The sequence below is a fragment of the Prionailurus bengalensis genome, chromosome B2, assembly GCF_016509475.1.
Source record: "Prionailurus bengalensis isolate Pbe53 chromosome B2, Fcat_Pben_1.1_paternal_pri, whole genome shotgun sequence".
Classification (NCBI taxonomy): Eukaryota; Metazoa; Chordata; class Mammalia; order Carnivora; family Felidae; genus Prionailurus; species Prionailurus bengalensis.
The window spans coordinates 136,125,783-136,153,367 of NC_057349.1; the positions used below are offsets into that span (position 1 = coordinate 136,125,783).

A 27,585-nucleotide genomic window follows, 5' to 3' on the forward strand; every position below is an offset into this window, starting at 1 on the left:
CACTGTTTCCTGAGTAAGCCCCATGTGTCCTTGGTTCTATTTAACTGCCTGCCCAGGGATCACTTCCCTCCTAAGGTCCCTCTGCTGACCCTCCTCGTCTCAGAGCCAGTCAAGGCCTTTGGGGCCACTTGCCAGACTACCCTACATGACAAAGGGCCAGATCTGAAAGGACCGTTGCAAATACTCAATCATTCCAACTGCCATTTCAGACTTCTGAGATCATAGATCCCTCAGCAAGTCCCACTGACACCTGAACGTGCCACAGAAGCTTTGTCTTCTATTTCGGTACCTAGAAGAACACCACCTCTCAAACATTAAGTGCCCCACTTGCACTGACAGGACCTGGTTCTGTTGATTCTTAGCAAGAGCGTCATTCTTTCAGCCCTTGAATGACGTATGGACAGATAGACTCACCACCTCTGGCCCAAGTGGACCAGAAAGTCACACCCTTGGGTACAAGAAGATGTCACATCTCCAAGAACTGAGGTGCTTTCCCAATTATAATCAGATTCCAAGTAAAACTTTTATCTAGAAGCCACAAATTAGGTTTTATGAGTTAGAATCTATGAATTCGTATTCTTCAAACTTTAACTGTATGAAATACAATCTATGAAGTCGTTTCTAAGAAAAAAGAATACTCTAGGGGTGCCTGGGTGGCTCAGTCGGTTGAGGGTCCTACTTTGGCTCAGGTCATGATCTCGCGGTCTGTGAGCTCGAGCCCCGCGTCAGGCTCTGTGCTGACAGCTCGGAGCCTGGAGCCTGTTTCAGATTCTGTGTCTCCCTCTCTCTGACCCTCCCCCATGCATGCTCTGTCTCTCTCTCTCTCTCTCTCTCTCTCTCTCTCTGTCAAAAATAAACATTAAAAAAAAAATTTTTTTTAAAGAAGAAAGAACACTATAAATTAGCATACTACCATTTATATTTAAATCTCTCTTAACCTGAGAATGATTCTCCCCTAGCAGTCCCCCAAAACATGGAGAATATACCAGGTCAATGCCCTTTTGAAAAATAGGTTTATTGTTATTCCAGTTATCAGGATTCCATTACTATCACCAGCCTCTCTCATTCAGTTGATACGTGCACTTCGCTAGTTACAAAATGTTTTTGGTGTCGTTGGGGAAGGTTGTAGAATACCCACATTCTTCTCAAGTCCTCTTTTAAAATGGAGGCCAACAAATATTGTCAAGGGCCAGATGGTAAGGGCTTTAGACCGCACAGCCTCTGTCCTAAGTGTTCAACCCTGCTATAGTGCAGAAGCAGCCATAGGCCACATATAAACAAATGAGTGGTGCTGTATTCCAGTAAAACTTTATTTACAAAAATAGGTGGCCTGCTAGATTTGGCATGTGGGCCATTGTTTTTCAACCTGTGATTTAGAAGAAGAGAGGTCCATGCAATTTTATGTTTAGGTAATAAATGTATAAAACTGTCTCCGGACCCCCTAACCTCTTTCCCATTGGGAGCTGTTTTCACTTTCCCAATGTCCCCCGAGTCCTGGTGAGAATGAAATGCAAAGGACCTGAGGCCGAGAGCCAGTCCTTGCCCTTTCCCCCACGGAATTCCCCACTGACTACAGGGAAGGGAAACAGCTGTTCTGGAAGCCAGCAGCTCCCCCCCACCCCCACCCACCCACCAGTCCCAGTGAATTTAGAGAAATCAGAACCCTGCTTCACTCACTTGCCTCAACTCTTAAACATAACCACAAATGAAACAAGTGTTTGCAGTCTTGCCTCATCCGCCACTAGATGTAAGTGCTTGAAATTAAATTTTCACGGAAGCACCAGATTTACTCTTCGCCTACAGAAAATTACATTACAATAGGCGTGATGGTTGGGGCGGGGATAGAAGGAGGAGGAAGGCGGAGTAGGATTATCGTGGAAATGGGACAGCAAAGCTGGGAGACTGGTGGTGCCAATCAAACCGGTGGAAAGTGCATCTACATTGACAATTTGTTACTTATATAGAAGTATATGAAAAATTCAGATTCTATTGGCTTGGTTTCTGTGGGAAAATAGCTAATGGGCTGATGGTATCACTGTACTTCAACAGGCTAGAGAATTACTCAGAGGCTTGTCGGATGCCTGAGCCACATATTTATTTGCGAATGTCCCATCGTGAGAAGCTCTCATTCACCAAGGTCACCGAGAGGGCGGCTGACAGGCACCCTGAACTTCAAATGGCTCTTGCTGCTTTGTCGGTAGCAGAGCAACGTGCAAGGAGCTGACTTAGCAAAAACAGAAAAGTTCAAAGGAAACCGACTTGTTCTGAATGAGAAAAGGAGATAACTAGGCAGTAACTAGAGAATCCTGGGTTTTTTTTTTTCATATTGGTTTTCAGTTTATAAGCTGAAACATAAATGTGTGTTGCTTTATTCCTGTTTTTATAATTTTCTTTTTAAAAAGTACATGTATTAATCTACATTATAAGTATAAGATTTCTCATGCTCCCTTCTAAAGATTGCCAACGTTTTACACACATACACACGCGCACACACACACACACACACACACACAAGTTCCTATATGTATTTCACATGTTAATCAGTGGGTGGAATTTTGACTCTGGGTTTAAGAAAGTGAATTTAGTTTTTAGCCCCTGTATTGTACCGTTGGACCTTTCATTTTATTCTTGGGCTACATATTTTCTGTCACTATACGTAAAAACACCATGTTTCCAATAACCTTACCTTGTAGGTAGAGTGAGTGGCATAATGGTAACCTTGAAAACCTCCATCAGCCTATAAATTTCATATTCACATTTATAACATAATAGCTCATCCAGCGACATAGAACATTCTTAAAAGTAAATTGCATTCTAGTGAAGATGGAATAGGAGGGACCAGATTTACCCTCCCATTTGAAACAAGGAGAAAACTAGACAAAGTATTTGAGAAGATAACACGCAAGACTTCAGATACCAGGCAGCAAAAGATATTGATCCCTGAGAAATGGGAAACTAACAAGGTGAGCCCTACAAGTGGCCTCCACTGCTGCCCGGAGGAAAGGTTCCATGGTGCTGTGAAACCACAGCAAACCCAGAAGAGTTCAGCTGTCCGCCTGAGTTGAAGGCATGGGGTCCCGGGAAAGCAAGGCATCTAGAGCTTGCAGAGCAGATACTAGAGAAGAAGGGGCCGTACAGAGCGAAAGAGAGAGCTCCGAAGGGCCACAGAGGGGCCTCCTTGGGTTTTCAAGCGATCGGTGCATGTGTGTAGAGAAGCTACCTGAAGGCAGAGAAAGGATCACCCAAAAGAATTGGAGGGACCAGTGCGTGGCTCCCACAGAGGGCCAGGAAGAGGCACCAGCCTCATAATCAGGGGACACTGGTTAGAATAGTAAGAAAGATCTTGCCTCAGGAAGGGAAAACTTCATCCTAGACTAGATACAGTTCCAGTCCTACCCAACAACACTATAAAACAAAATCCTAGAGGATCAAATTGTTTCTAAGCAACTAAATGTATCCCAGAACAGAGTACCAAAATACAAAAATATCCAGTCCCCAGGAAGATGAAATATCTGACATCCAGTCCAAAATTACCAGGCACACAGGCAAGCAGGAAAATATAACCTATAATGAGAAAAGTCCATCAAAATTAACCTTTAAATGACACAGATAATAGAATTAGTAGACAGGGACATTAAAACAGTTATTATGGTAGTCTATATGTTCAAGAGAGCAATGGAAAGACTTACATGTCAAGTGGAGACAGAAGACATAAAAATGACAAATCAAACTTCTAGGGATGAAAATTGTAAATATGTTTGAGATGAAAAAATAGCTCATTGGATATTACAGAAGAAAAGATTAGTTAACTTGAAGATATAACAATACAGGCTATCTAAAATGAAACAAAAAAGGCTTAAAAAATGAAAAGAGCATCATTAAGAAGTAATGGGCAGAGGCACCTGTGTGGCTCAGTCGGTTAAGTGTCCAGCTTCAGCTCAGGTCATGATCTCACGGTTCATGGGTTCGAGCCCTGCATCAGGCTCTGTGCTGACAACTCAGAGCCTGGAGCCTGCTTCAGATTCTGTGTCTCCCTCTCTCTCTCTCTGCCCTTCCCCTGCTCACTGTCTCGTTCTCTTTTTCTCTCTCTTTCTCAAAAATAAATATTAAAAAACATTTTTTAAAGAAATAATGGGGAAAATCTTCCTAATTGGACAGAAGCTATAAACCCACAGATTTGAGATGTTAAGCAAATCCCAAGTACAAGAAGCATGAAGAAAATTACATCAAGGCACATCTTTTTTTTTTTTTTTTTTAATGTTTACTTATTTTATTTTTGAGAGAGAGAGAGAGAGAGAGGACCCAAAGCAGGCTCTGCACTGTCAGCATAGAGCCTGACTCAGGGCTCAAACTCACAAACTGTGAGATCATGGCCTGAACTGAAGTCAGATGCTTAACCCACTGAGCCACCCAGGCGCTTCTCAAGGTGCATCTTAATCAAATTCCTTAAATGGATGAAGGGGTCAAAAGGTGCAAATTTCCATATGGTAATAAGTCACGGGATGTAATGTACAACATGGTGACTAATTAATACTCTATTGCATATTTAAAAGTTGCTCAGAGAGTAGATCTTAAAAGTTCTCATCACAAAGACAAAAAAAAATACTTTGTAACTCTGTGTGGTGAGAGATGTTTAACTAGACTTAGTGTGGTGATCATTTCTCAATATATACAAATTCAAACCATTCTGTTGTACGCCTGAAACTAATATAATGTGATACATCAGTTATCCCTCGATAAAGCATATTTTCAATGTAAAAAAAAATTGCTTACAGCCAGTGATAAAAAGAAATCATAAAAAATAAGCAGAGGATACAAGACACATTATGTACCGAGGAACAGAGATAAATCGACAGCCGGTTTCTCGTCAGAAACCACGCAGACCAGAAGACAGAGGGGCGACGTCTTTAAAGCACTGAAAGCAAATTCTCAACCTAGGTTTCTTTACCCAGTTCAAATGCCTTTCAAATACTACAGTGAAATAAGGGCCTTTATTAGACAAGTAAAAGCTGAAGGAATTGAGCATCAGCCAACCTGAAGGGTAAGAGATATTAAAAGAAATCCTTCTGGCAGAATGAAAATTATACCCGACAGAAACCTGGATTTACTCAAAGCACAGAACGCCGCCAGAAATAGTAACCACATGGGTAAACGTAAAGACTTCTGTTCTTAGCATTTAAGTCTCTTTGAAAGATAAATGACTGTGTAAAGCAAAAATAATAGAAACGTGGAGTTTTTTAAATACATAGAAGCGGAACATACGAGAACAATATCGCAAGGTCTGTACGTGACGTGGCGTAACATCCCTCGATGGTAGATTCTGAAAAACTAAGTGTGTGCACATGAGCACTGAGGAAGCCGCTAAAATGATACAGCAAAGAGTTGTAGTTCCTCAACCAACCAAGAAAGAAAATGAAATCATTAAAAATACTCAGTCCAGGCGCGGGCATGTAAACGTTAGGACGAAAGGGGAGGTGCGTGGGTGGCTCAGTCGGTTAAGCATCCGACTCTTGATTTTGGCTCAGGTCGTGAGCTCACAGTGATGACACTGAGCCCCACATCAGGCTCTGTGATGACGGCACAGCCCTTGCTGTCATTACAGAACCTGTCTGAGCTTCTCTCTCTCTCTCTCTCTCTGCCCCTCGTTCACTCACACGTGCGCACATACACTCTCTCTCAAAATAATTTTGTTACTCTCTCTCAAAAAAAAAAAAAACCCAGTCCAAAGAAGGCAGAAAAACAGGACACAAGAAACAAAGAACAGATAGACAAAGAGAAAAAGAATAGCAAGATAGTAGATTTAAATCCGACTGTATCAATAATCACATTAAATATAAATGGTCTAAATGATAGTGTCAGACTGACCAGAAATGCAAGTCTCAAATACATAACAAGAAACCCACTTTAAATATAAAGACATATCTAGTTTAAAAGAAAAAGGCTGGATGGGGCGCCTGGGTGGCGCAGTCGGTTAAGCGTCCGACTTCAGCCAGGTCACGATCTCGCGGCCCGGGAGTTCGAGCCCCGCGTCGGGCTCTGGGCTGATGGCTCAGAGCCTGGAGCCTGTTTCCGATTCTGTGTCTCCCTCTCTCTCTCTGCCCCTCCCCCGTTCATGCTCTGTCTCTCTCTGTCTCAAAAATAAATAAAACGTTGAAAAAAAATTAAAAAAAGAAAAAGAAAAAGGCTGGAAAAATACCAATACTAATCAAAAGAAAACTACAGGGGTACCAAAACAGAACTCGCACAAAGAATATCACCAGGGATGATAAGAGTTGTTTCATAACTGTAAAGGGGCCATTTCATTAATAGGGCATAATAATCCTATGTGTTCATGTATCTAATAACAAAGCTTCAACATACGTGGAGCAAAGCTGTAAGGGAAAACAGACAAAGCCACAAATGCAGAGATTTTAAAACCCCTCAGAACAATTAAACAGAAAATTAATAAGGATGTAGAAGACTTGGACAATACTACAGTCCAACTTGACCCAACCGACATTAATAGGACACTCTGTCTAACAACAGAATACACATTCTTTTCAAACATTTACACAATATTTGCCAAGATAGACCATATTCCGGGCCACAAGGTAAATCTCAATAAATTCTAACGGATTCAAATCATACTAAATAGGTTCTCTAACTACAATGAAATTAATTTAGAAATCAACACTGAAAGGCATCTAGGAAAAAAAACAAATATTTCTAAACTTAATAGGCCACAGAGAGGGAGAGAACATTTGCACATCATCTATCTGATAAAGACTTGTATCCAGAATATAGAAAGAACTCTCAAAACCCTATAATGAGAAATCAAACAGTGAATAAAAGATTTGAACGTACACTTCGCCCAGGAAAATATATGGGTAATAAGCACATGAAAATTAGGGAAACGCACATTAAAGCCGCAGGGAGATACCACTACATAGCTATTAGAATATCTAGGATTAAAAAAAACTGACCGTACCGGATGTTGGTGAGGATATGGGACAACTGGAAGTCTCATGCTACTGGAAAGAATGCACGATAGCACATGACCCCTTTAGAAAATAAGTTGGTAGCGCACCTGGGTGGCTCAGTCAGTTAAGCATCTGACTTTGGCTCAGGTCATGATCTCACGGTTTGTGAGTTCGAGCCCCGCGTCGGGCTCTGTGCTGACAGCTCAGAGCCTGCAGCCTGCTTTGGACTCTGTCTCCTTCTCTCTCTTCCCCTCCCCTGCTTGTACTCTGTCTCTCAAAAATAAATAAATGTAAAAAAAAAAATTTTTTTTAAACCATTTAGAAAATAAGTTGGTAATTAAACGTGTCTACCCTATGGCCAAAAAAAAAAAAAAAAAGTCCTTTCCTAATTATTTACTCAAGAGAAGTGAAACGTAAAAGCCCCTATAAAGATCTGTATATAAATGTTTATAGAAGCTTGTTTTGCAATCGCACACCATAACCTTGACCCTTGAACGTGTGTAGGTTCATCGTATGCCAAGCTACTAAATAATGCAGTTTTTAACATAAAGTTGCAGCAAATGGAAAAACAAGAGAGAAAGTGTTTAAAAGAGGAAGATCCCTGTATTGATTTTCTATTTTCCTAGCTGTAACACATCCCCACAGATTGAGCAGCTTAAAACGGTGCACATTTGTATGTCACAGTTGGCGCGGATCAGGAGTCCAGGCACAGCTTAGCTAAGTGTCCTTCAGGCCACAGTCCCAGCTTTCGCTGGGACCGTGGTTCTCATATGACCCTAGGGTTCTTCTTCATCTGAGTTCCTTGCATTTGTGGGACTGAGAGCCCAGCTTTTTGTTGGCCATCCGCTGAAGGCTACATGTGGTTTTTGTGGCCTTCTTAGCCCGTTCCTAACATGGTACTTATTGAAAGCTGGCAGGGGGGCACGACTGAGCCCCACCCCCTTACCTTTGCCATATTCTCTTGGTTAAGGGCAAGTCACAGGTCTCAACTCTCAAGGAGAAGCAGTTATTGGAAGCCGCCACAGGGTGTACCTACCACAATGTGGGTACGGCGAATGGAAACTGAGACGGTAGAAAGTACCAGAAGGGAATCCCCAGGGTCACGGCAAAGAGAGATCCCACCAGACGCTGGCCTGCAGGCTGAAGGGCACCCTCAAGCGAGGGAGGCTCCCCTCACACTTGGCCCCAGGAAGGCTGACCTGGAGGCCTGTCCCTGGGAATTGGTTGAATGATAAGCACGCAGCCAGCTGAGCTCATGAAGACTCAGGGCAGTTACTGGCGCCGGGAGAAGCGGGAGCTGTGGCCGGACGCAAGTGTGTTCAGAATCCGGATGACGGCCTCACTCCGAGTAACGTTTATAGTCCAGTAAATCCTGATCTACCCAAAGGTAATGATAGTTGTACGTTTGAGGGATGGAAAGAGGAGGGGAGGGGAGCATGAGTGGTGGGATGTGAAAGATTAAAGCCTCATCTTCGGTATTAAGGAAGCCAATCGATAGTAACTGAAGTTGGCCAATCCAGAGCAGTGGGGAGTCGGTAGAGGCTTCGCGTAGGTAGAGGCTTCGCGTAGGAATGCAGCGGGCGGGCAGCGGCAGAGGGGGGCCTGTCATTTCTTACAGTATGCCTTGGGGAACAGTGTGACCTTTCGAGCCACGTACGTGATATTCTTTGATCAAAATTAAACTTAAGAGAATCTGTCAGCTCACTCTCTCGGTGTTTCTCCTTATTTTGAACGTATCCTGTGTGTTTGTGAGAAACGGAAGGGGGAGGGGCACGATTTGTGAATGATGTAGGGTCAGTGGCCCACAGTTTTGTATTTCTTCCACCGCATCAGAGGAAGCAGGTCTGGGCGGCCGCTGTGCCCCCCAAGTGTCAGAGGCACTGGAGGTGGGGGGGGGGAGACGGGTGAAGAAGGTGGAGAGAAATCCAGGAGGGGTGGCTGGGTTGGCAAAGCCCAGGCGCCCCGGCTGCCCCCGCACGCAGTCCTGTAATTATTGTCCGGCCCCGCGATGAGGCAAAAATGTTCAGTTTAGGGAAGCCTTTGCAAGTAGCGCAGTTAGGACTCTTTCAGTCCAGGAACTGGGGAAAGTTACAGAAGAAAAACGCGTCCTGTTGCTGTCGAGGAAAGCGTGTAGAGGCAAGGAACCACCCGCACGGGCACCACAACGAAGTACCGCAGACTGAGGGGTTTGAACAACAGGAGGTGTTTCCTCGAGGTTCTGGAGGCCAGAAGTCCACGACCAAGGCATCCGAAGGGGTGGTTTCTCCCGAGGCCCCTCCTCTGGCTTTCAGGCAGCCTTGTCCTCACAGGGCCTTCCCTATGTGTGCATGGTCTCTGGTGTCTCTTCCTCTTCTTACCAGGACACCAGTCCTGTTGGGTCAGGGCCCCACCCTTAGGACCTCACTTAATCGAAGCCCTGTCTCCAGCTCGTCTCGTTGGAGCCTAGGGCTTTCCCACAGGAGCGAGGGATGGGGCTCAGTTCCGTCCATCACCTGCCTTACGTAGACCCAGCCTGCGGTCCTGAGTGTTCCGCCTTAAAACAACAAAAAATGTTGCAGAGCAAAGTAGACCTCTAGGATTTACAAGTCAAATTAGGTGGCAGGGTAGTGCTGAATTCTTCCCTGAATCAGTTTCCTCCCCAAGACTTGGCCAACCAAGGGTCCTTCGGGGAGCCTTAGAGGCCGCAGCTCCCCAGACCTCCCCTCCTCCCGGCAGGCTCCCCGGACCACCCCTCTGCCTCGGTCCCAAGAGAAGCATAAAGGGGACATCAAAGAAATGGATACACTCTCCCTCTGCCTTGTGTTTTCCTGCTGCAGCAGCTTTTTATCCTTCACGCAGGGGGTCGGTGGCGGGGCTGGGCAGGGTGAAGACAAAAAGGAAATTCTAAATGCTGGAGCAGCCCGGGCCCTCCCCCACGCCTGCCTTCCTCCTTCCTGTTGTCCCCTGCATCTTCTCTCTGCTTTCAGTGCCTTACAGAATAATGATTCAATTGCCATTAGGACCTTGGGATAAAACCCATGCCCAGAACACCCCCCCTCGATGTGCAGATGAGCTTCTCAGAAACGAGAATTTGATTACTTAATATCAGGTTCCCAAACGGTGAAGCATTATTAAATTGGTTTGTTGTGCCAGAGCTGATGTTGTCTCTCAACTGGCAGATGACTGAATGTGCCTCCACCCTCCCAGCCTCTTCTCTGCCCTGCACAGAGACAGGGGCCTTCATTTCCGACCGACTCGGCTCAGGGTAGGGGCACAGCGGCTTTCGGGCCATCGTCACACTCTTGGAGGCTTCTCCTTTAAAATAAGATTTGTCCTCAAGCAGAGGGGGGGGGGCCCTGTTTGCTTGAGTATCTTAGGTCTAGTTGGGGATAGCTTCAGATTTGATTACCATAAGTAAAAAGGCCAGGAAGTATGGCTTTTAAGATTGTTTGTAAGGCCAGAAAAGTTAGGGGAACATCTCACGAAACTACTGAACATTTTTGTCTTATCAAAGAAATCCGTAATTCGTCAGAAATAGGAATTGTTTTCAAACTTCCTTTTTTTGTGTCTCGCATACATAAGTTACACTCACTTCAGGAGATAATGAGGGTTGTATTTTCTGTAATAAAGTGACAATAGCCTCTATTGTGTATTCACCACTAGACTAGGGTCCTTTCTTTATTTCATTTGAGTTTTGAAATAGGCCCTATCCCGCAGATAGTTTGATACTCAGACTGCATTTCCAGAATAAGAACCAAGGGCTTGGGGAAGTAACTTACCCAGGAACGCCCGCCCCGCACACCCGTCGTTCGTGGTGGAGCCCTTCCCACCACACCTCGGCCTTGATTGGGTTACTGCTACTCGCAAGACTTTGATTACCCCCGAGCGCCTCTGCACTGGGGACCCCCTTCCTAATGGGCCCCAGGGAAGGGCACACCACAGCCTGGAGCCCACTGCTGCACCTGTAAGTGGGAAGAAGAGAGCCTCTTAGGGGCGCCTGGGTGGCTCAGTCGGTTAAGTGTCCAATTCTTGATTTCGTCTCAGGTCATGATTTCACCATTTGTGAGATCGAGCCCCAGGTAGGGTTCAGAGTTGACAGGAAAGAGCCTACTTGGGATTCTCTCTCCCTCCATCTGTCTGTCTGTCTGTCTCTCTCTCTAAAAATAAATAAAATAGAACTTTAATTTAAAAAAAAAAAAAGCCTCTTCCACCTCACCTGTCTCATCAGGCTCAGATATGGCCTTTGTGGTGGAATGAGGAAAGGCAGGAATGTCCAGAGCTGTCTCATGGAAATGTGAACAAGATGCAAACAATTTAATACCACCTCTCTCTGGAGGTGTGGCCTTTGTGTATCATTTTTGGCAAGGAATAAAAACAAAGCCTGTACGTGGCAGAGAAGCCAACTCATTGATCCACAGTGGCATCGAGGGGCGCCTGGGTGGCTCCATCGGTCGAGCATCCGACTGCGGCTCAGGTCATGATCTCATGGTTCCTGAGGTCGAGCCCCACATCGGGCTCAATGCTGTCAGCCTGTCAGCGTGGAGCCCGCTTTGGATTCTCTGTCCCTCTCTCTCTGCCCCTCCCCCCCACGATGCTTGCGCTCACCCAAAAATAATTTTTTTTTTTTTCAAAAGGGTAAAAAACAGTAGCACTGATTTCAAATTGTCTATCTCAGATTTTGGCAACCCGCTGAAATGAATTATCAGAGCAAGTCCCAAACATAGTTATGGGATGTTTTCCCTGAATTTTTTAGGTAAAAATTGATGTGGCTCTTCGGTTATTTCAGTGGATAATGGTATTCACACTTTCAGAGGGGACTCAATAATCCACGTCTCACAGCTGATCGTTAAAAAGCTGCAAGCCTATTATTTTTAAGAAAAAACTCTGGGTGTTATTGTTTGTGTATCATTTTGGAAATTTTTTCGGCAGTCATCAGGTATGATTTACTCACTGCTAAGTGCTGTGACTAGATGTTTAAGATGTCATTTGGAAGGCTCCTACCCCCAGCGTAAGCTGTGTCACATGTCCTTAAATAAACGTTACACGGTTTAAAAGGAATCCAGGCTGAAGTTGTAAAGTAACTGAGTTTACTTGACAAATTCATGTAAATTTAGTTACCCGAATGCCGTGGCTGAGACATCGGTAGCTGGCATGGGACGCAGCGGTTTCTACCACGAAAAGGGTTCACAACATTGCTTTCTGCGGCTCCGGTCCGGGTGAGATCCTCCTCCCCCGCTGCGGCCCAAGTGCACATGTTGCCACTGAAGGGCCGTGAACTCAACGCCATGATCGAGTAAGGAAAGCGTGGGGCTCCGCGGTCAGGGCCGGGACTCACTGCATTTGAATTCCAGCTCCACCAGCTCTGAGCTGTGTGATCTGGGGCACATCATGATGCATTTCCATGTCTCATTTTCCCAGTGTGCAAGATGGGGATAATGGCGGCAGCCCGTCCCCGCAGGGCTGTAGGAAGTAAATGAGCTACACGCAGTGCCTGGAAAGTGCTTAGCATAGTACTGCGCTGGGTGTCATGGGGTATGCGCCTTTGGTCCAGAGCTGCCCACACAGAGCAGGAAGCCTGAGGATGAAGCCAACACCCAGAGGACAACAGAGAGAAACCATTGGGCTGTAGGACCCAGCCCGGCCTTCAGTGTGCCACCTCCGAGCTTCCGGGCACGGGAACTGGAAGGATATTGTCTTACTGAGCCAGCCAGCGCGAGGGCAGGGAGGGCGCTCCTGGTGACCGCAGCCGAAGGGGTGACTAGGGCGTTGGGGTGACTGGTGGCTCAGTCGGTTAAGCTTCCAACTCTCGGTTTCAGCTCAGGTCATGATCTCCTGGGCCATGAGATCGAGCCCCATATCAGGCTCTCCGCTGAGTGTAGAGCCTGTTTGGGATTCTCTCTCCCTTTCTCTCTGCCTAAATAAATAAACCTAAAAAAAAAAAAAGAAGAAGAAGAGAGAGAAAGACGGAGAGGAAGGAAGGGAGGGAGGGAGGAAACTAAGTGATACTGTCCTCACAATCAGAACAAATAAAGGAAAAGAATTATGGGGTGCCGGGAGACTTCTCAACATCTTTCCATTCAAAACTTAGTCCTTTGTAACATTTGAAATCTTTAGCTTACGCTCAAAGCACTGCAAACAAGTAGCAGAATTTCTTCTTTCCTTCGTGTATGTCTGGTCAGACCCTCCTGCTTCACATTTATCTTTGTTTTTTTCTTTTTTTTTTCTTTTTTTTTTTTTTAATTTTTTTTTTCAACGTTTATTTATTTTTGGGACAGAGAGAGACAGAGCATGAACGGGGGAGGGGCAGAGAGAGAGGGAGACACAGAATCGGAAACAGGCTCCAGGCTCTGAGCCATCAGCCCAGAGCCCGACGCGGGGCTCGAACTCCCGGGCCGCGAGATCGTGACCTGGCTGAAGTCGGACGCTTAACCGACTGCGCCACCCAGGCGCCCCATATCTTTGTTTTTTTCTAAATAAACTCCCCCAATCTCTCCTTTTCCAAAGAGCAGCCCCAGAAGAGTTCGCACACAGAATGTGTGAGGACACTCTTCTTGCCTCACGCACTCCAGAGAGTATTCCCTTGTGTAAAAACTACCCCAGTTTGAAGCATTAATCTCCCTGAAAATCAGATTTCAGGATTATACATGTAGAATTACCCAATTTCTGTACAAAAGGATATACATTATACAGCTACGTCGCTTAAATAGGAAGAGAAACTCACCCTGGAGTTGGCACAGGACATTATTTACAGGGCTCCCCTCTGGGAGGCGGATGAGGAGAGGACTTTGCCTGTTACGCCTAGCGGTTTTCACTTTTTTGTGTTAAAAACATTTTTTTAAGTAGATTTTTAAAAATCTGGGAAGACAGTTAGGGACTAGCTTCCTCGCACTGGAAGAAAATTCGAGTCTTCCCTTACAAAGGGTGAGAAAAATAACAGTGCTTGCCCATTCTTTCATTCAAGGCCCCTGACCTAAATCAGAGTAATCTGAGCCGTGTAACGCTGGGCACAGTGTGCCATTGCAACGTGGTAGTGTTTATAGTAATTGAACGTGGCTTATGTCTTAATAAGTCGTAAGTTAAGCATTTATGACATACGTTCTTTTTACATAAAAATCATAGAAGGAAAAAGATTTTGTGTTTTAACTACAGAGTGGAGTGACTTGGTCCAAATATCCCAGTGGTCTGCTCTATTGGTCTGTCCCTCTTAAAGTGGGGACCAGGTCCTGGTCACCGTGGCGTCCCCAACGGGGAATGCTCCGCAAAGGTTCCCGAGGTGAATGACACCTCACCGTGTCCCTTCACGTGGGAACAGGACCCCAGAGGCCACCAGGAGAGATAAGTGCACTCTAACAGGACATATCCCCACACTCTCAGAGTGTCCCTAGCTAATAAACAGATATTTTGGAATGGGGTCACAAGCTGTGCAGGTGGATATTACCTAACTGCCCAGAAAAAAATCCCGGGACATCTCTCTCCTCTAAGTGAGGCCAATGGAAACCCCGGTGTAGCAGCCTTACCTGTTTTCATCGTAATGATTTTTCATCTCCCTCTCTTTCAGTCACTGGGCATTATATGTGGCCACCTTTCCTCACGCATTATCCTCCAGTAGCTTTTTTCACAGCCAAAGAAGAAACGGAAAAAGCCCGATCCTCAAGAAGGCTTCTTTTTGGTTGTTTCCGAATTCTCTTAATTATCCTCCATTTTTACTCCTCTATTCTAAAAAGTATTTGTTGGGGCGCCTACGTAGCTCAGTGGGTTAAGCATCCACCTCTTGATTTCAGCTCAGGGTCGTGAGTTCAAGCCCCGCGATGGGCGCCACGTTGGGTGTGGAGCCTACTTTAAAAAGACAAAAAATTAAAAGTATTTATTGAGGCGTTATATGGCCAGGGACTGTATTTCCACTTGATCTTAGCCAAAGACTGAGAGGCAAAGGACAGTAAAGTTACCACTCAGAAAATACTTTGGCTTAATAAAGAATTTACATTTTTGAGTTATTATTTCATAAGAAAGAAAATCAACTGTGTTCGGTGATCTCTTGGAGAGAAGAAGTGTGTAGAAAGGATTCTACCTCAGGTCACAAACTACAAGAACAAACAGATGCAAGTAAAAATGTTTATTTTTGTTTCCGAACCAAAATAAAACTGGATAATTTATTTAGTATGAAAAAGTAGATTTAAGAAGCCAGAAAAATTTCCCCAACACAACAAAATTAACTACAACGACATTTTGGTGAAGTAGAAATTACGATTCTATCACTTTACAAAATAGAATTCTTAACAATTTTTCTGCTCATGCCGAGAATATTTTTTACTTACGAGGACTACTTTTAAGTAGTTGAAGATTATCTCTTTAACTAGGTTTAATGTATGTTTATAAAGACTATTCATAGAACTCACCATTTCCCCAAAATAAGCTTCACCCGAAATCAGTATAGATTTTGAAGATTCGTTGCCGTTAAAATTAGGGTCATGAAGGGCAAAAGCCCATGTTTTTCAGCCTTTGCAAAAGAATCCATTAATGCAGCGTGACAAGTAAGTACAATTTAGTGGCTCCCTCGTTATTTTAAGCAAGGGGCCTTCTTAGAGGACACACAAATAAAGTCAACACAGATCACCTCCGACCCCAGGCGTCGGGCCAGAGGTCAACTCCCAAGGGCTGTCCAAATTCTTTCTTTCCCATAGCGCAGTAGTGACCCTTGTCTGGGGGCCACAGTCCTTTGATAACAAAGTTTTTTTTATTGGGAGAGAATTTTATGTGAATGTTTTAGGTCTTGTTAACATAATTCCATATTGTGTCTGCTCAGCAGGAGAACTTTAGGGATGGCTCTTTGTCCACAGGGCAGGGAGTCCCTTGGCTCTTCAGACCCTACGTGCTTTCTTGTCCTCTGGTCCCAAATAAGTAGCCCTGATTCTTGGAAGTGACGATTGCATAATTGGAAAGGAGCATGGGAGGCTTCGGATTGAACTTAGTTCCCCCCCATTTGAGAGAAATAGGCTGAAAATGAAGGAAACAGATTCACACTTCCCAGCATTTAATATTTTGGCAACTTTTAGTTCCCGGTTTTGTTCTGAAAGAATCAGAATTGATGGGGGCGCCTGGGTGGCTCAGTTGGTTAAGCGTAAGGCTCGATTTCTGCTCAGGTCATGATCTCACGGTTCATGAGATCGAGCCCCACATGGTCAGGCTCTGAGCTGACCTGCTTGGGATTCTCTCTCTCTCTCTCTCTCTCTCTTTCTCTCTCTGCCCCTCCCCCACTCACACACATGCTTTCTGTCTCAAAATATATAAGCATTAAAAAAATAATTTCAGGGGCGCCTGGGTGGCTCAGTCGGTTGAGCGTCCGACCTCAGCTCGGGTCACGATCTCACAGTCTGTGAGTTCGAGCCCCACGTCGGGCTCTGTGCTGACGGCTCGGAGCCCGGGGCCTGTTTCCGATTCTGTGTCTCTCTCTCTGCCCCTCCTCCGTTCATGCTCTGTCTCTCTCTGTCTCAAAAATAAACATTAAAAATTTTTTTTTTTCAACGTTTATTTATTTTTAGGACAGAGAGAGACAGAGCATGAACGGGGGAGGGGCAGAGAGAGAGGGAGACACAGAATCGGAAACAGGCTCCAGGCTCTGAGCCATCAGCCCAGAGCCCGACGCGGGGCTTGAACTCTAATTTCAAAAAGTTGATCATGAGGGGGCTCAGTCGGTTGAGCAGCTGATTTGGCTCAGGTCATGATCTCATGGTCCGTGAGTTTGGGCCCCACATCAGGCTCACTGCTGTCAGCCTGTCAAGGGAGCCCACTTCGGATCCTCTGTCCCCCTCTCTCTGCCCCTTCCCTGCTTACGCTGTCCCCAGAATAAATAAATGTTTAAAAAGAAAAAAGCTCACTTTTCTAAAAAAAAAAAAAAAAAAAGTAAATGACGACAAGTTGAATTTTCATGTCAGTAAAAAGAGCATGAAGAGGCAGCCGTTGTGTTATTGTGTCACCGTCTGCACACAAAGCTGACACTTTGGCTTTGGCCACGAGGGCCCAGCTACACAGGCGTCTTCCTGGGTTTCTCACCTCGTGTGGATTTTGGCCTGCCTCAGACTGAACTCTGCCCTGCGGTGAATAGTGTTGCGGCCCCAGACGCAACAAAGTCTGGGTAACGTTCTTACTGCCAAATGTGCCTTCCATCTACAGAGTTAATTTAAGGGACGGGGCAGCATCGCTGTGGCTGAATATGATGATTCATTTTCTTTTAAGGTTTATTTATTTTTGAGAGAGAGAGACAGACCGCCAGCGGAGGAGGGGCAGAGAGAGAGGGAGGCACAGAATCCGAAGCAGGCTCCAGGCTCCGAGCTGTCAGCACTGAGCCCAACGCGGGGCTCGAACCCACGAACCGGGAGATCGTGACTTGAGCCGAAGTCAGATGCTCGACCTCTGAGCATCTTGATCATTCATTTCTTAACCTATAAAATACGCTGGTCCCTTTTTCCAAATCCATGCCGCCACACACTTTCTAAAGGCATCTGAAAATGCCCGTGGCATAGTGTGGGTAGGCAGGAAGACCTCTGTAGAGCACCGGTGTGAGCTGGCCACAGGCAGCTGGAAAAAAACAGGAACAGTTGCCACCAGTGGCCTTTGTGCTTTGTGTCCCGGTGCTACAACAGGAAGCATGGATTTCTTTCTGGGCTTCCTCAGATATGCACAGCCACTGTGATAACCAGAGAAAAATGTTACTGCTCTGCTAGGAGCAGAACGTTTGCCAGGATAAGTGGGCATCCACAGAAGTAAAGGTTTAAAATTCAGGAAGTCCCCACCTCCAAGCTGGGTGCCGGAACTTTATTTGTAGTTAATTGTTTGAAACCCAGAGCACGTTTTCTCAAAGCCATGTTACAAACGGTGGCAATATTCCAGGAAGGCTCGGAAGCCTTTTTTTTTTTTTTTCAGTAGAGCGCAACCAGGCGAGGGGTAGAGAGAGGCGGACAGAGGATCCGAAGCGGGTTCTGCCCTGACAGGCTGACAGCAGCGAGCCCAACGTGGGGCTCGAACTCACCCACAAACTGTGAGATCATAACCTGAGCCAAAATCAGACACTCAACAGACTAAGCCACCCGGGTGCCCCCTCAGAAGCCTTCTTAGCCCATGATATGTCTAAAGTACAATCCTGCACAATTGGCAAGACAGGAGCTAGCCACCAGACATCGCCGTGTTGATGCGTCCGGCCACACAGAGAGCAGGTCCCGTGGCCCTCTCACCACACTCTCAGGGAGCAGGTGGTTAGTGAGGCCCGTGGGGGCACGGATGTCCTCCCCGCCTGCTGCTCCAGAGGAGGGTGAAGTAGCATGGCCAGGGGTGAATCAGACTTTCCCGTCCCCTTCCTCCTCACCTCTTCTACCTCGGAGCTCCCTCCCCAGTGCTGAAGGAGGAGGCCTCCTCGGCCACATTGTCTAAGCCGGCCGCCTTCGCAAAGGGTAACGTGCACACGAATCACCTGGGAGTTGGTGACTGCAGATTCCAATTCAGCAGGCCCGAGCTGGGTTGAGATTTGAGACGTCAAACAAGTTCCCGGTGATGCCCACACTGCTGGGCCACGGACCCCAGTATGAGCCGCAGGAGTCGGCCAGCATCGTGGGCAGGGGTCGGGGGTGGGGGGCAGGGGGTGGCGGAGGGGGACATCCTGAGTCGTTGCAGAAGGGACGAGGCAAGTGAGAGAGCTGAGCTCTGTCGCAGGTGGGAAGAAGTGGGCGAACCCTGGACGCAGTCCTGGCCGTGTCACACGTCATCTCACTGGAATGTTCTCCGGCCAGAGCAGGCAGGAGCTTTGCAAGACACAGCCCTTAGTCCTCAGAAGAGTGAAGCCAGGTGGGGTCCCGGTGTCTTTGCTCCAAACGATCGCATGCAACATTGGTTTCTGAGCATCCTTTTTATGAAAAGTACAGTAATAAAGTCCGGCAGGAAATACGGCGATCATTAAGGAGCAGATCATCCCGGAGCCTCACCATCTAGGTCCTTGACCGTGTTTTAGTGCGTGAGTCGCCAGCAATCACAGCACTTTCCTCCGGGATACCAAGGGTTTCCGGTGCAAGTGGACTCAGACGCACTCTGATAGACTGATCTGGACACACCGCAGCAAAGCAGCAAGGAGCACGGGCCTGGTTCCAATCCTGTCCCCACCACTACCTTGCTTGTCCTTGTCCATGTCCTCGAGCACATGGCTTGTGCCTGAATGTCCCCTGTCCCATCAATAAATTGAGGCTGGGGGGCGCAGTCGGTTAAGCGTCCGACTTCAGCCAGGTCACGATCTCGCGGTCCGTGAGTTCAAGCCCCGCGTCAGGCTCTGGGCTGATGGAGCCTGTTTCCGATTCTGTGTCTCCCTCTCTCTCTGCCCCTCCCCCGTTCATGCTCTGTCTCTCTCTGTCCCAAAAATAAATAAACATTGAAAAAAAAAATTTTTTTTTTTTTTTAATAAATTGAGGCTGAAATTAGTACCTCCCTCTAAGGGTGGTGGGGGACTTAATTAAAGATGTGATTTGAGAATCTTGGAGCTACGATGTGCCGTGGAGCCGTGGGGGGAGGTAAGTGGTCCCCACGTTCAGGAAGTTGACATCTGCCTTTTCTATTTCATTTCCTAAACCAAGAATGAAATAGCAGATGGCGAATTTAAACAGATACAGGTGACCTAATACAGGAGGCTGAATTGAATTATGTAGTTAATTTATGTCATTAGATGTACACTGTTCAGAGTGATCGTTTTGCGGCATTTGCTAACATACAATATTCCGTTTTCTCCTCTAGATGAGCACCATGCCAGGACTGCCGACCCGGCCCTGCTTCTATGATATAGATCTTGATACAGAAACAGAGCAAGTTAAAGGCTTGTTCTAAATGAACCAGACTTCCACAGGACCCCGTGCAGGTAGGCTCCTGGGCTTCCTCCCGTGTCTTTCTTTCTTTCTTGCCCCAAATATGTTTTAGTTTTATTTTGTCTTGTTTTTCTAATATTTACTACAAAACATGGGCTGATAAGTAACTTCCTGACTTGTTACTATGAATTCCTACTGAATAAGAGCCCGTGACTTGGGTCACTCCTCGATGTGGATATGCAGTGAGATGGGCTCCAGTCCAGTAAAAGTCAAATCATGTCGCTTCTGAATATAGATTGGTTGAAGGCATCTCTTGCCATTAAAAAAAAGGAACCCTGTGAACTCATTATTCTGTCTCCAGAATTAAAACTTAATACAGTGTCGGGGCGCCTGGGTGGCTCAGTCGGTTGAGCGTCCAACTTCGGCTCAGGTCATGATCTGGCAGTTCGTGAGTTCGAGCCCCGCATCGGGCTCTCTGCTGACAGTTTGGAGCCTGCAGCCTGCTTCAGATTCTGTGTCTCCTTCTCTCTGCCCCTTCCCTGCTCATCCTATGTCTCTCTCTGTCTCTCAAAAATGAACAAAATTAAAAAAAAAAAAAAAGCGAATGTAGTGTCCCTCCCTGTCCATGTGGATTCATTCTAAGACACACAAACCCTCACCGCCCCTCAGCGTATGCCTAAAACCACAGATAGCACTAAATACTTGCGTGTGCTATGTTTTTTCCTATACGTACACGCACATGATGAAGTGTAATTTACAAATTAGGCACAGTGAGAGATTAACAATAATAAGTACCAGTAAAGTAGGACAATTATAACAAGATGCTGTCATCAGAGTTCTATGAATGTGGTCTTTCTCTCTCCCGCTCTCTAAATACCTTATTGTACTGCACTCCCCCCCCCTTCATGTGCTGATGGGAGATGATAAAATGGCTACACGATGAGATGAAGGGGGTGACGTAGACATCGTGACATAGCTTTAGGCTGCTGTTGACCTTCTGACACCGTGCCGGGAGGATCATCTGCTCCCAGACCACATTGACTGTGGACAGCTAGACCCATGGAAAGCGAAACCGCAGATGAGGGGGACTACTGTGTCTTTAGGCATTTTATAACTCTACCTTCCTACCACATACCTCTTGTGCGGAGTCAGAATTACGTGATAGACGGATCTGGGGGCATTCATTCCCTGCGGCTGCCATAACAGTATCACAACCGGACGGCTCAAAACAACAAATGTTTGTTCTCTCAGTTTCAGAGGCTAGAAATCCAAAGTCAAGGTGTCAGCCAAGTCATGTCCCCTCAGCGACTCTGGTAGAATCCTTCCTGGCCTCTTCCTGGCTTGTGGTGGTGCCAGTCGTCCTGAATGTTTCCCAGCAGGACCCACATCGTTTCAATCTCTGCCTCCATGGCTGTAGCATTCTCTGTGTGTCTCTGTCTTTGTATGGGGGTGTCCTTTATAGGGACACCAGTCACATTGAATCAGGGCCCACCCTCCAGACCCTATCTTAAAGTGACTACCTCTGCAAAGACCTTATTTCCAAGTAACGTCACTGTCTTCGGTCCTGGGGGTCAGGACTTCAGCATATCTTTTGGGGGACAGTTCAACGCATAACACTCGACTGTGACACAACAGATGGATTGGGCTCTTGTACCACTGGAAAGGTACATGAAGATGAGACCAGTCTGACGCAGAGGGCCCTGTGCGTCATAGGAAGGACAGGGCAGCAGAAAGGAGACCCTCGCTAGTTCATGGTCCACACAGTTTAAGAGGGCTGGTCTTGACGTGGAGCCCCCATAGGCAGCCCACAGTGGGGGTCCCTTGGTCTTACTCATGTCTGCCCCTCAGGACTGCAGTCACACCTGCTGGCTTCTTTCCTGGCTTCCCTTCCGGAAGAGAAATGACCACCCTCCTAATCCTGCCCCTGGGAAAACTCTCAGTCCCAGTCGTAAAGGCTTGTGAAGCTGCTTTTCTCATCCCGTATATCAAACCTCACCATATTCTCAGAACACATTCCTTTTCCCAACACTCCCAGTTCTGTCTCCACAATCGCTCCTGTTCCTTAGCCCAGCATCCCTTCCTTTTTTTCTTTTTCTTAATTTTTATTCATTTAAGACAGAGAGAGAGAGAGAGTAAGCAGGGTAGGGGCAGAGAAAGAGAGAGAATCCCAAGCAGGCTCTGTGCTGTCAGTGCAGAACCCAACATGGGGCTCAGACCCACGAACCATGAGATCACGACCTGAGCTGGGACGAAGAGTCAGAAGCTTAACCCACTGAGCCACCCAGACTGTGGGCCTATTAGCCAAGCTTACTTGACCTGAATTCTCACTTTGGTTGGTTTCACTACCAGTCGTCCACATAAGGAGATTGTTTTCCTTTTTTGTAAGTCTTTGTTACTAATACGCTAGAGACTATGATGAGAAAGGTAAGGGACCACGCCAGTATGAAATGACATTAATACAACGTGCGGAATTGTTGGGTTTGGGGTGTGTGAGGCGTATGCTGTTGTTTTTCACTGAGGAGTGGGGGCTATGTTTAGTTTGAACCACAACCACATTTCAAATCTGTGTCCATTCAGAAGAAAAAAACCCCACAAAATAAACCAAGGAGACTAATTTCACAAAGAAGCCTTGATAGTGGTGTCATTTTGGTCTTTGGATATAATGTGTGTGTGTGTGTGTGTGTGTGTGTGTGTGTGTGTATGAGAATGTCTTGGGTTTCCCAGCTAGTTCTTGGGAAAATGACAGTATCCTTCCTCTTCCACTGAAAATTAACCCATCCTGACTAATCTCCCCTTCCACGTCAAGAACCCATTCTGCTGCATTTCTGCCATTTATCATTCTTCTCCAGAACAAGTGTGTTTTCACCCTTTTATCCCTCTCGGGTTGTATTTTTCCAGCCTCGTGGTCCGTTTTCATTTGTTCCTCAAGTAGGTAATTAAAACCCAGTTATACCTTAATTATAGGTTAAGACTCTGCTAATGCCAAGGGACACGTCACGTACACTTAAATCCTTAGGTCTGTGTTCCCTAACAAGTGTTCCTCCGGACTTTTTTTTTAAGTTTACTTACTTATTTTGACACAGAGAGAGAGCACAGGGGAAGGGCAGTGAGAGAGAGAATCCCAAGCAGGCTCCACACTGCCAGCATGGAGCCCGACGCGGGGCTCGAGCTCACAAACTGTGACATCATGACCTGAGCCAAAACCAAGAGTCGGGCACCTAACCGACTGAGCCACCCAGGCACCCCCAGATTTTTTTTCAGTGCTGAGCGAGGGTTGGAGGTCAGGACGCCGGCCTGTGGAAGTTACCTCAGTGAGCCAGGCACCGTGCCGAGCACCTCACCTAGGTGGTCACAGCACCCCTTGGAGGCAGGTGCTGTCCCGCAGGGGTAGATCCTCCCCGAGGAGGTAGCTGAGGCGTGGTCCCGAACCCCAGGATTGCAGAGCCATCTTTCCATTGCTTGGCCCTGCCTCTCCTTCCAAAGCTGGCACGGGAGTCACCTTCCCACCCCTTGCCACTGCCTGTCACATGTCATGCTGGGATCAGTGCAGCGAGATGGGCGGTTCTGTTTCAGAGCTGTGGAAGCGCTGGCCCAGGAGAGTCAGCAGCATGGTCGAGGTGCCCCGCCAGTAAGCACGCATGCCGAGACTCCCCCGGGACCTGCCTCCCCTGTCTCACCCCATCCTTTATGCCCAAACCAAAGGATGCCCTTTGCGTGTCAGTCACAGGGTAAATGAACCTTGGCCCGCCCTAGAAGATCGTAACCAGGTATTTGAACAGACCTATAATTTGGGGATCATTTCTGTATAACAAAAGATAATTCTTTGGGTATGAAAAGCTATGACTTTGTCCAGATTCTTTTTCGCCGGAGTATAATAGGGCTATCTCTCGCTGAACTCTCTCATAGAATGTTGTTTTCCCCCTCACTTATCCAAGGCTCCTTTCTGCTTTGTGAACTGCCCGATCCCGTTCCCAGCTCGGCGGGCGGCGGTTCAGAACCCATCACTTGACCCTGCTTTGCACCTTTGAAAATGGATCCAGTGTCGCGGGAGAAAGCGCTGTACAAAGCAAACATTCCTTCCCGGGAACTCCCGGGGTGATGTTCCCGCAAACGGACCCTCTGTTTCCCATGTCCTCACAATACGCGGTCAGGGGCCACCTCCTCGCAGTCAGGTCTGTGGCGATTAAAGGTGCAAGGAATCAAAATGTTGACGTTTGGATGACAGTCGGCGTAGACAGATTTGCCCACCAAAAGCGGGAACGTCTGGCGGTCGCTTTGCTCCTGGAGCGGTCAGACTCCAGAGAGCCCCGTGCTGTCAGCCTCAGAGTAACACACACGTGAGTTTTTGCAGCACGCGTTGTAGACGTGTAGCACACGGAAGATTGCGCTCTGTTAACAACTGTTTCTGTCCTTCTGCTTCCTCTCCTCTCCTGCTTACCTCCCCGTCGAGGAACTCATGTAAGATCTCATATGAACAGAGAGTCAAGAAGTCACCAGAATCTGAGCTCTTGCTCCTTTCCAAGGCTCCCCTGTGATGCTTTCACTGTTGTCAGAAGAAGGGCATGATTCATTCTTCCGGGTGGCACCAAATAGGAAGAATTAAAATCAGTTGTTTGTCCCAGGAACACCGATCCTGCCATATTACTGCTCAGTCTTTTGTTTGAAGATGATTGGATTTCAGGTGGTTTTTTTGTTTGTTTGTTTTTTAACATTTATCTATTTTTGAGAAAGAGGGAGGGGGGAGGGGCAGAGAGAGGGAGACAGAGGATCCGAAGCAGCCTCTGTGCTATAAGCATAGAGCCTGATGCGGGGCTCGAACGCACGAACTGTGAGATCATGACCCTGAGCTGAAATCCGGTCGACTCTAGTCCTGCTATAAATGTTAGTTATTTGCCCAGAAAGCTTTTTCTTGAACTGCACGTGCAAAGAAAGGTGCTCGTTTCTTCCCCCAACTGCCTGTAGAGCAGAAATGTTCAGTGATAGTTAATGGTCATACGATAGTCTTGAGTATGGTTGATGCCCTTCTGTGGTCAGGGTCTGTTATGCAAACCAGAGGCTTCAGGGTTTCCTCGGGGAGCACCTGGGCTCTGTGATTTTGGTCTTAAAACTGTCTTTTCAAGAAGCAACTCAAACACTGTTGATTACCGTTATGCTCCAAGATGAAGGTCAGCGAGTACCTCGCCCTGAGCCATCCTTGGAGGGCACAATGGGAAGCTCAGGCCACTTAAATAAAAGATGGAGGGGACTTGAATCTAAAGATGTCATCTTTATCATCTCACTGACATCGAAAGGTGGTGACGGGGGCGCCAAGGTGGCTCAGCCAGCTAGCATCTGACTTCGGCTCAGGTCGTGATCTCACGGTTCATGAGCTCGAGCCCTGCCGAGCTCGGGGTGCTCCTGTTTTCTGTTTACTTCCCGGACTTGACAGCTGGGAGCCTGGAGCCCGCCTCAGATTCTGTGTCTCCCTCTCTCTCTGCCCCTCCCCAGCTTGTGCTCTGTCTCTTGGTCTCTCTCAAAAATAAATAAACATTTTAAAAATTGGGGGGAAGTTCTTAACTCCCTTTTAAGGAAACTTTTTGAGGGGGGGGGCGGGGCGGTGCACCTGGGTGGCTCAGTCAGTTAAATGTCCAACTTCGGCTCAGGTCGTGATCTCACGGTTCATGGGTTCGAGCCTCGCGTCCAGCTGTGTGCTGACAGCTCAGAGCCCGGATCCTGCATCGGATTCTGTGTCTCCCTCTCTCTCTGCCCCTCTCCCGCTCACACTTGGTCTCTCTCTGTCTCTCAAAAACAAATAAACATGTTAAAAAAGAATTTGAAGAAATATCCATTCCATACCAAGATAGACTATTTCCTATATATTCTGTCCTCATAAAATTCTGAAATGTTTTTTTTCCTGAATAACTGGATAATAATAAACAGCTGACTCCTCTTTTTAAATCCTCACTAGAGTGGTTGCATTTCCAATTTATAAAATCTGTATTCAGACTTTCTATACTTCTGCCAACACGCAGAGGTGTTTTTTGTTTGTTTGTTTGGTTTGTTTTGTTTTTTAATGTGGAACCACATACGCCACACCCCTATAAACACAAAACCACTACGTACAAATCTAAGGTGTCTAATCAGCTGGTCTTCAACCACCCACTTTGGGTTTGGAAGGTCTTCAGACTTGCCCTCCTTGGGCTGTTTCCAGTGCACCAAGCCCACCGTCATTCCCTTTACCCTCCTTTCCTCCATGTGTGTCCCTGAGCCTCAGGTCCAGGATCACGAGAGCCCCCAAAGTGAGGCTGGCCGCCTCCCTGAATGGAGGGGTGAGGTCCTGCCCCAGGCAAACCTCCCTTCCCAACTTCGAAAATACTTTCTTTTGGTTGAGGATTATTGTGCTCGGGGTGCTCCTGTTTTCTGTTTACTTCCCGGACTTGAATCCGATGCGAGGAGAGTAGTCTGCATTCCTGGTCCCCTGCCTTCGTCACTGTCTTCTGTTCTGAGGCTAAGCAAGCATCCTTTCTGGCTCTAGAGGCCCCACTCATCTGTGGGAGGCCAACTCACTATGTTCTGGCCCAGCAGACAAATTCTTCCACGTATAAGTTCAGATTAAAGGCCAAATACTTGCATTTACACCTCTTCCGCAATGATGAACAGAGACTTTCTGAACCTTCGGGGTTTGGTTCGTTTGTCTTTTCTAAAATGTAGTTTGACGACTGCTCCTTCTAAAAGATTTCAGGCTCCAACAGTGTCCAGGAGTCTTAATATCCTTTCAGAGGAAACAACAAAGCTTTAACATCAATTAAGACCTCCTCCCTTCCATTCTTGCCCTAAATGCATTTTTCAGACCTTCCTTTCTGTGCCTACCATAAAAGACAAGCTGAAATCCAAGGCGACAGGATTCCTGATCTAAAATCCTGAGCGGTCTCACTCGGCAGGATCCCGGGGACCGTAAAGCCCAAATTCAGAATTTTAGAATTTCCGCCTGATCTTTTCAGGAGGTTCAGAACGCTGCCTACAGTGACCGTGCTGACTGGGTCACAGAGCGGTGTGGAATCGGATTCTCCACCGCTCTTAAGAAAGACGATTCCAAACAGTGATTCCCAGCCCTGTCTTGTGAAGGGAATCATTTATCTGCGGGTGAATTTTCTTTTGGACTCTGGCTTTTTAGAACTATATTACCAGTTTGACATCACGGGGGGTGGGGGGGGGGGAGAAAGCTCTTCTTAAATCACTGAAACATGGCTTTGTTTTCCAGGCCCCCGAAACACAAACCCGTCTTTTGCCTTCTTGCTGCCGTTGGAGAAGAAAGTGAATTTGAAATATGCCGGTTACACAATGCGGGAGAAATGGGGAAATAGACCAAAGACCTATTCTCCGTTCAAGAATTCTGTTTGCAACAGAGTATGGTGTCCAGTAAAAGGACCTCCACCAAGTTCGAAAGAAAGTAATTTATTTTCCGTTTCTGCAGAGTTTACATTATTTCCCACTGCTTACACTGTAGAATGTTTATTTTATGGGGACCGAGGGATTAAAAGAGTGTGAACAAAAAAGGTACCATTTTCCACTCTGGAGTTTTCTGTTTTGTCTTTGAACTAAAAATAAACAGGTATCTAGAAAACCAAACAGCAAGTTTCCAACGCTAGATAAAACTCTCTGATCTCTAGAGGTAACTGTTCACATTGGGGTTGTGACCTGACAGATTTTCTGGAAAACTGTGAATACAACGAGGGCTTTTAGAAACATAATGCGAAAGAAATTGCACGTGCACACAGAAATATCTGATCCGTTGTGAAATCTTCGGACCGTTGGAGGGTTGTAATAAATAA

General features: G+C 46.6%; 1 protein-coding gene across 1 annotated transcript in view; it reads left to right on the plus strand.

The window, feature by feature from the left end:
• MTHFD1L (methylenetetrahydrofolate dehydrogenase (NADP+ dependent) 1 like) overlaps positions 1-27,382 on the plus strand; it is a 187,606-nt gene extending 160,224 nt beyond the window's left edge. Inside the window, 2 exon segments of the mRNA XM_043592612.1 lie at positions 19,707-19,827; positions 27,015-27,382. Coding sequence (XP_043448547.1) covers positions 19,707-19,796 — 90 coding nt within the window. The 3' untranslated portion in view covers positions 19,797-19,827; positions 27,015-27,382.
• The last annotated feature ends 203 nt before the right edge of the window (positions 27,383-27,585 follow it).